We start from the raw sequence: 9,102 nt of genomic DNA, 5'->3' as shown, positions 1-9,102 counted from the left end.
TATTTTAATCCCTTGTCTCTAAATATTGTATTTTTATCATAATGTCAGGCGTAATATCTTTTAATTAGGCTATAGAAGAGCTTGAATGAAAAAATAAAAGTTCAAAAATTAAAAAAAAAAACATAAGGTATTAGGATCATTATTATAAATAGTGAATTTAACACATGTTTTTTAGTTGTCAATACTAGTTGTGTAACTGTGATATGTCGTGAGGTTGTTTTTTTTTTTTGCTTTAAATATATTGTTCAAGTAGTGCAAACATTTTTTTTAAAAAGGAATAAAATATGTGACTTGAGTAATTGACCAAACTAAGTTAAATAAGTTGGTTTTATTTTAATTAAAAAAAAAAAGTGATGATATCACAACAAATGAACCAAATTAAAAAAGAAAGTGTTAGATGTAACCTGGAAAAACAATTATTGTCAAAGAGAACAAACGATGTAAAAGAGGACAAATGATGTAGCTCAATTATTAGCCCAACAAATTTGGGTGAAAAAATAAAATAAAAAATTACCTCAAGTTAATCCAAGTTAGCATGATGAACTTGTAACTCGAGGAATAAGAGGTGAACTAACTCGGGTTAACCCTTTAGCAGAAAAGAAAATGTAAAAAATCACAAAGCTAAAAAGAAAATAAGTAAATATTTTTTTTTAATATCAACTCATGCTAACTTTTCAAACTTGTGACCCAACACATTAGATTGGAAGCACCCTGTTTGACAAAAACCACGAAATTCAATTCTTAACCAATTAAATATTGAAGGGGTAACCTAGAAAGATAATATCAATTACACAAAAGGATCTAAAATAAAAAAAATAACAATTAAAATAATGAGGATTAAAATTAAGATAAAAATAAATTTTACTTTTTATTAAATAGTGAAATTGAAAAGAAAAATTAATTGAACTAAAGGTCAAAAAACAATCAAAGAAATGATTATCAAAATTGAATTAAAAAATGAAAAACAAATTCTTGATTGAATGATGGAATTGAAAAGAAAAATTAATTCAACAAAAAACCCAAAAAAATAAAAAGAATGAGGACTAAATTAAAAAAAATAATATATAAAAAATTAGGATTAAAGAATGAAATTGAAACTAAATAAAATTTCTACAAGATGGCTAAAAATAAAAATTAGAATATAGAAAAATAAGTACTGAAGTTGAAATGCTAACAATAAAAAGGGTTAAGATGTAATTTTAGAGGGAAGGGAGAAAAAAAATAAAAATATCCATTAATAACAAATCAAACCATCATCAATAACACCTGATATACCACTAAGAAAAAAAAGTATAATTGTACTTTGAACAATAAAATAAAAAAAATATTTGACTTGAGTCATAGACCAGACAAAGTCAAATAAGTTGGTCTTATTTTAATTAAATGATACAAAAAAATAATAATAGCACAACAAATGGACCAAATTAAAAAAGAAAGTGTTAAAGGTAACCTAGAAAAAAAAATTATTGTCAAAGAGAACAAACAATTTAAAAAAGGACAAACAATGTAGCTCAATTATCAGCTCATTAAATATGGAAGGGTAAATTTAGGTGAAAAAAGAAAATAGTTTGAGTTAATCCAAGTTAGTATGATAAACCTGTAACTTGAGGAATAAAAGGTGAATTAACTCGAGTTAACCTTTTGGTAGAAAAAAAAAAACATAAAATATCACAAAGCTAAAAAGAAAATAAGTAAATATCTTTTTTATTTTTTAATATCAACTCATGCTAACTTTTCAAATTTATGATCAAAAGCATTTGATTAGAAGAATCCTATTTGAAAAAAATTAGGAAACTTAATTCTCAACCAATTAAATATTGAAGGGGTAACTTGAAAAGATAATATCAATTATATAAAAGGATCTAAAATAAAAAATAATAATAATTAAAATAATAAGAATTAAAATTAAAATTAAAAAATAAATTCTTGATTGAATGATAAAATTAAAAAGAAAAATCAATTCAATAAAAAACCTAAAAAATAATAAAAAGAATGAGGACTAAATTAAAAGTAATATATAAAAAATTAGGATTAAAGAATAAAATTAAAAATAAATAAAATTTCTACAAGAAGGCTAAAAATAAAAAATATAATCCAAAATAATAAGTATTATAGTTAAAATACTAACAATAAAAAAAAAAATTTAAAAAAAAAATTCATCACCAACAAATCAAACTACCATTAATGATACAACTTATACCACCGAGAAAAAAAATATAGTTCCACCCTAAATAATAAAATAAAAAAATATTTTTAAATATTAAAAGACGTGCATAGCACGAAATAGCTCAAATGTCTCACCCGAACCTAATCCATTTCGTTTTTTTATATTTAATTAAATATCAATTATGAAAAAAAAGACATTGAAACCGGTTTTTTTTTTTTTTTTTTTAGTTTTTGTTAATAAAGCATAACTGAGAGTGACTGGCCGCCTTCTTTTCAACCTTTTCTGCAGACCTACTGTCCTACCTCAGAACAAAGCCGAGGAATCCGGGTATTACTTCCAACTAGGAAGCCATTGAAATGAAATGGCTTCAAATTCAATCAATGACGATATATATATACATATATATATATATCTTGTGGTTTGACTTAATACAGTATAATTTACTCTAAACACATTATTTGTATATATTTTTTTAATTAAAATAATATTTTTTACATTTTTTTCTTATCATTAATACATTGAAATTATTAAAAAATATATAAGAAAGGCAGAATATCAACATCAGCTGTGAGAGCATGTTTTTTTTTAATATTTTAAAAGTGCTTTTTTTAAAATTAAATTATTTTTTATTTTAAATTAATATTCTTTTTATTTCAAATTATTTTGATAAATTGATATAAAAAATAAATTTTAAAATTTTAATATATTTTTAAATACAAAATATTTTAAAAATTAACCAACTACTATAATAATTAAGTAAATAAAAAATATTTTAAAAATTAACCACTACTATAATAATTAAATAAATGAAAAAAAGGAGTGGAAGCTTAAATCTGAGCTCTACCGTAGAGGCAGGCATGGGAGTAGGGTGCGGATAAACGGGGGTTAGGCTAGGCTAGCCCTACCTAGGGGTTGGACATTATTGATTAGGGTAGAAGCTCCAACTAATTCATGTTAATCAATTCTATGAAAGCTAACTACCTAATTTTAGCAAAGTAATCATCGTAGTTAGCAGGAACCCAGAGCCCATTATGAAAATTACAGAAATGCCTTGATTTATTGAATTTATTATTTTGCCCTTCTATAAAATTAACAAAAAAACTTTCTCTAAAAGATAATAGTCTTTTTATATGGTCATTGGTTAATATAAAGTTGATGGAACAATTTGATTTTTTTATATTTTCTTGTACAATATAATTACTTAAATATTTTTAAAAATAAAAAAATATTTAACTTTGAGCTATGAGATAATTACATGGTTTAAGGGTGATCTAGTATTTTAATATATATATATATATATAAAAGCCAACAAGTAAGTCATTTAGCCATCTTAAAACACTGTGTGCCACTATGGCCAAAAAAGGCATGCCTTGATGTTTTATAAATCATCACAATGGAGCCTACCTTTCTAAGCAGCGCATGTGGCGTACTTTCCTCTGATTGGACATCAATTGACTCTTCCTCTTTTTAACTCTTTTCACTTTCTTTCTTAATTTTTATGTTGAATCTCTCAAAGCAAATCATTTAATTTATTTTCTTTTATATTTAACTTTTATTCTTTTAATGGATATTCTTTTTATTTGAATAAATTTATATAATTAAAAATTATTCTTAATTTTATCTTCTATTTTTTATTTATTATATTAAATTTTTATTTATTATTATTTTTTATTTTATTTAAGATTATTTTAAAATTAATTTTATTTTACAATCTCATCCCCTTCATTTTTGTTGCTATTTTTTTACTTTAAATTTTTTAATTAATATTATTTTTTAATTTATTATTTAATATTAAATTGAATTTCTTGATTGGGTCTAGGTTCAAAATTTAATAAATTATAAATTTAAAAAATTAATCTAATTTAGGAGATTTAGTTGGGTTTATTTTTTTTAAGTTTATATTTTTTTCAGTTTCATCTTTTAGTATTTGATTTAATTAAAAATTAAGTTTTATTATTATTTTTATTTGTATTTATAATTTTTTTTACTAATTTTAAAAGTAATTCGAGTTATTTTGAATTTTTTTTATCTGTTATTCTTTATTAAATTTAGTTTTTTAAAAAATTTTAGTTTTTAATTAAATTAAATAAATTATTTTAAATATAAACATGATATGCTCACTTTATAATATTTTTATTTATTTAAATATAGTTTTTTTTTTATTTTTTAATTAAATTTTTTTCTTTAATATTTGATTGATTAGAATTAACCTCTCTAATTTATTTTAATTTCAAATTTATAAATTATTACTATATCACACTCTATATCACGAGTTAACCATAATTGAACATAACTTAGATTAAAACAATGTGTTACCATCTCTATATTTTAAAAAATATATTATTTAATATATAATCTTAATATTTTAAAAATAATTTATCTAACATGCATTAATTTAGGTTAGAGAAACATAATCTAACTCCGTAGGAGGCTAAGAATCTAGTCAAGACTATACCATGTGAAGCTTACACTAATTTGGGAATTGAAAAAAAAAAAAAAAAAGGTTAATACAATTAACCCCGCTGATAGATGCGGAAAAACGAGGGAAGAAAATAGATGCTATGTATGGTCCACAAGGGCTACCTTGCTTGTACATGCATTATATAATTTGGCAGGCATATTGATTTAGGTTTACACATTCAAATATAGAAATGTTGTTTTACTGTATCTTAAAGCATCTGTAAATACAAAATCAAATTTCCTGGAGTTCTGCAGAAAAATAGTCTTTCATTCTCCTGTTTTCCATCTTAGAAGGCTATGCATTAAGCACATTCATGATGAGGAAAACAAAAGCATAGGCACAGCATGCTGATGGGACTGCTCTCGTCAACGAGGCAAGAACAATGAGATATACTCATACCATCAATGCCAAAAATCTCCAGTTCAATAAGCTTTACAAGACAGATGAATGCAGAATATAATGATCCTTGTATGTAATTGAAATTAACACATGAATGTGACTTAGCACTTTTGGCTTTTTGTTTGTTTGCCTACCCATTTCTTTCCTTTGTACAAGAAAAGGTTCTGGATTATGGCTGTACTATACCATTCAGCTTCTACAGTAGAATTGCGAGATGGTGCTGGGGTTGGTAATTGGAGGAAAACGGTGGAGGATTGTGGAACTTGGAAACTGAAGCTGACCGGCAGCTGCTGAAGGTGCCATAATTGCTGAAGAAGCGAATCCTGATGATGCTGCAGTAGAGAAGAGAGGCAGTGGATTTGCTCCGCCACCATAAGGTCCTTGAATTTGCCTGGTCCAATTTGGGAAGGAATCTACTTCCATTCTCTTCTCTATTGCTCTTTCCTGCAAACATCACACATGAAGGCCTTGTAAATTATCAAAACAGTGAGATTTCTCCTTTTAATTTGCCATTGAGTAGAAAAAAATCCATTGATTTTTCAATACCAGCAATGGTTATAGTGCAAATTTATATGACATCAAATTGGTATTATTCTGAACTCTGGCGGAACATGCAAACCATTTTGGGGAAAAATAAAGGACATAAATACTTGCATACTTGCATTTTATAATAATTCATTATTCAGAAGGATGAATGAGCCCTACAAGGTTAATCACCATGATATTGCATCCTTGTGACAGCTACGGGCAAGGAGGTGCGATTTGTGTGCGTGTGTGATTTGTGTGCGTGTGTGCGTGCGTGTGTGTGGTGTTTGCATGCATTTGTGTGCCCTAACTAAAGAACTTGGAAAAACTAAAGGTGTTACACGAAATAAACTAGATAACTGAAATTACCTCATAGATGGGAAAGATGTGATGATTTACACCATCCCACGTAAGAGGGTGTACAAATGTCATTCCAGGGCCATTAGGTTGTTGATTTTTCATTGTTGCAGAAGCAGAGTTCAGAATCTGCCAAAACAGAAATTTCCTTAAAAGTATAAAATAGTAAACCTAGCTGAATATCAACTCATCAAGTGAGTCATAGATAGAAAATCAAGAAAGCTTTCTAGAACAAACACACACAGGACTACTTTGGCCTGAGAAAAACCAACATTGATTTCACTGTTACCTTTGGTGCCCTATCAGTAGACAAGCCATCCCAGTCACTCTGGAAATAAAAACCACCCATGTTGCTGTTTACCATTAGGGCATCAGATGTATCAGGGGGGGCAATTCCCAAGTTCAGGTCAAGATTTTGCTTGCCGTCTGCATGAAAAGTAATTGTAGATTAGTACATTAAAGGCCCACTTTGCAATTAAGCGTTTTTCTTTACATAGATAAAAAAAAGTTGAGATTCTAGCAGCGGATAGTACCTCCACTGTGAGGCTCAGAAAGCATCTCTCCTTCATACGTGCTTGGCTCGAAGTTGGTAACTGCTTCCCTTCCATTGCATTTAATGGCAGCCTTGTCATAAGCCCTGGTTACCAGAGAAAACGAACATCTCAAGTAAATTGAAAAGGATTTGGTTGAGAGTCGAAGTCGAACTAAGAAATTTAGTCAAGAAAGATCCAATTCATGATCATTAGGACCTTGCAGCTTCTATCTCGCTATCGAATAGCCCAAGATAAATGTACCTGCAGGCAAGCAATGAATATTGCCCAATAAAAAACCAAGTTCCCAACTCTCACCACAAGCCTAAACATTTTAAGTTCTTAGTTCATTTCTCACTTCAATGTAAGAACATATGCGTTGAGCAAGCATTTTATGCAAGTTATAAGTTCGGTCCAGTATGAATAGTAACAGTATCTATAAGAAATCTGAAACAAATCAGCTAGATAAATGTCAAGAGAAACGGTTTCTTACTTCTTCCCCAGGAACTGCCCCATACGAGCCTCCCATCGCCCACATTTGTGCAGCGTCACTCCTCTATATTTTGAGCTGCCCCTCGAGAATCCAGTGCTCTGACGACGTAGGATATGCACAAATTCTTCCTTTGTGAAATTACGCATCTACGTGACAAATAAAAACTCGATTAACAACTAATCACTCAAAGCGTCAAAAACTAAAATGTTTAGAACACAATCAGTCAGTCACATCTACAACAATGCTCACCTGCTTAATATCCTCATCATAATCAGTAACGTTAAAGTTGATATCAGCGTCAACTCCACGGAACTTAATTGCGGCTCGATCATAAACCCTGAAATCAGAAACCCAGAATTCAACCCAGAACCTCAATTATTTACATAATCACAATCTAATTTCGCTATTATCATTATTACCTAGCTGCAGCATGTGCAGTATCAAATCCTCCTACAAGAAACCAAACGCCCAGATTCTCAAAATAAATAGTACCGCACATCACAAACTCATCAAAATTAACTCAAAATAAAATAAATTGATCTTATCTCAAAATTACCCAAGTAAACTTGCTTTCCACAATCCCTGCAAGACAACACAAACCCAATTCACATTCAAAATCCCCGAATGCATTAACCACCTAATAAACATAAAAATAAAAATAAAAATAACTAAGCAACTAATTATTCCAAACTAACCAGATATGCGATTCCCATCTTCCAGTTCTCCGATAAAACGTGACTCCTCTATACTGGGAGCTTCTCGACCTGGGCCCACGCCGACTCTTCTTCACTGGCTTTTGTTGAGCCACGATCCCGTGCTCCGAAGGGGAACCTTGATCCCCGCAGTCACCGAGACCCGACCACTGCATCTGCATCGTCGAAGAAGACTGAGACTCTCCTCCCACATTCTTGATCCCACACGCCACTGGAAAAAGCTGGATCGTTCGATCTCCACAGTTACCACCACCACCACCATCATTATTATTATTATCACAATCAACGGTCTTCTTGACGCTGATTTCATTTGACAGGATACTGAAATTGTAGGCAAAAAGGTCTCCGTTGGAGCAAGAGTCCTCATCACCATAGCCATCAGCATTGACTATGGAAGAAGAATCGAAGCTGCCAGAGCTTTCCATTGGAGAGTTGGAAAGCTCTAGAATCTTCTTCTGCTTGTGCTTATTATTCTTCCCTGTCGTTGACGAATCACCAGAAACCGCACTCAAGTTAAGATCCAACATCATTGACTCCTTTTCAACTCCAATCCAACAACGTTTTAGCAGCGAGCACTAGGGTGAGAAAGAAACAGAAATATTTAAAAGAGGGACATGGAAAGCGATAGAGTGACCGACAGTGTAAACAAGTGGAGTGGAGAGGGAGAGGGAAGGGGCGTTCTTATTTATGTATTTATTCGCCGAGTAACAGGTGATTTTCATGTTTTGGAGAGAGAGAGAGAGGGGTGGGCACAAGGGAATGGAATAATGTGGTTAATTGGTTATGGTTATACTTGCGTGTTCAGGTCGGGTCGGGTCGGGTCGGTAATGCGAGGAGGAGTAAAAAAGGAGGACAGCGAGAGAAGGAGGCTGTGTCCAGGACTTGCGACACGAAGAAAGGCTATATAGCTTAGCTATTTGCCATTTCGGATCAAAACATTACACAAAGTTGCCCACCTTTTTTCGTCCTTCTTTTATTTATTTATTTATATATATATATCCGATAAATTGCTCTGTATAATGGTTTTATACATGAGAGAAGATGGGTCTGTGGTGGATGAGGGTGTTGGTGTGAACATTATTGAGAGTAGCATGTCACTAGCTAGTAGCTAGCTAGCGGGAAATGTCAAACGTGAATTGTGACTTGTTTTAATGCGTGAGCGTGAAAGGACGGGGTCCCTGCTGGTTACGTGTAAGTATTTTTTGCTGTTGTTTGGTTTGTTTTTTTATTTAAAAAAATTAAAACAACTAGACTAGATTTTTTTTAAAATTAAAATTACAATTAAAATTAAAACCAAATCAACTAGTTGAAACTTACCCTTTTTTGTTCGGTTAATTAATGTAAAACGAAAGGGCCTATATGAATTTATTTATGGACTTTTAAAGCCTCTGTGATTCCTCTAGTTTAATACTCCCCGCCCTCGAGTTAATGCCTGTATTTGGGTGATGGACGACGCT

At 30.6% G+C, this 9,102-nt stretch overlaps 1 protein-coding gene across 3 annotated transcripts; it reads right to left on the bottom strand.

Moving 5' to 3' along the window:
* Positions 1-4,738: 4,738 nt before the first annotated feature.
* Positions 4,739-8,565, bottom strand: LOC105110715 (ethylene-responsive transcription factor RAP2-7-like). 3 transcript variants are annotated; one of them, XM_011005849.1, is made up of 10 exons: positions 7,628-8,565; positions 7,489-7,514; positions 7,352-7,382; positions 7,182-7,269; positions 6,933-7,078; positions 6,659-6,703; positions 6,443-6,546; positions 6,271-6,335; positions 5,922-6,038; positions 4,739-5,471 (listed from the first exon to the last, which is right to left on the bottom strand). In XM_011005849.1, the coding sequence occupies exons 1-10, from the start codon at positions 8,173-8,175 to the stop codon at positions 5,217-5,219; spliced, it is 1,425 nt and encodes a 474-aa protein (XP_011004151.1). In that variant the 5' UTR covers positions 8,176-8,565; the 3' UTR covers positions 4,739-5,216. The 3 variants fall into 3 exon arrangements, with proteins under 3 accessions (XP_011004151.1, XP_011004148.1, XP_011004150.1); XM_011005846.1 differs by having other exon boundaries at positions 6,199-6,335; positions 7,628-8,562; XM_011005848.1 differs by lacking the exon at positions 6,659-6,703 and having other exon boundaries at positions 6,199-6,335; positions 7,628-8,559.
* Between the last annotated feature and the right edge of the window lie 537 nt (positions 8,566-9,102).

This window comes from Populus euphratica, unplaced genomic scaffold, assembly GCF_000495115.2.
Source record: "Populus euphratica unplaced genomic scaffold, PopEup_1.0 scaffold264.1, whole genome shotgun sequence".
Classification (NCBI taxonomy): domain Eukaryota; kingdom Viridiplantae; phylum Streptophyta; class Magnoliopsida; order Malpighiales; family Salicaceae; genus Populus; species Populus euphratica.
This window is presented reverse-complemented; position numbering and strand designations above follow the sequence as displayed.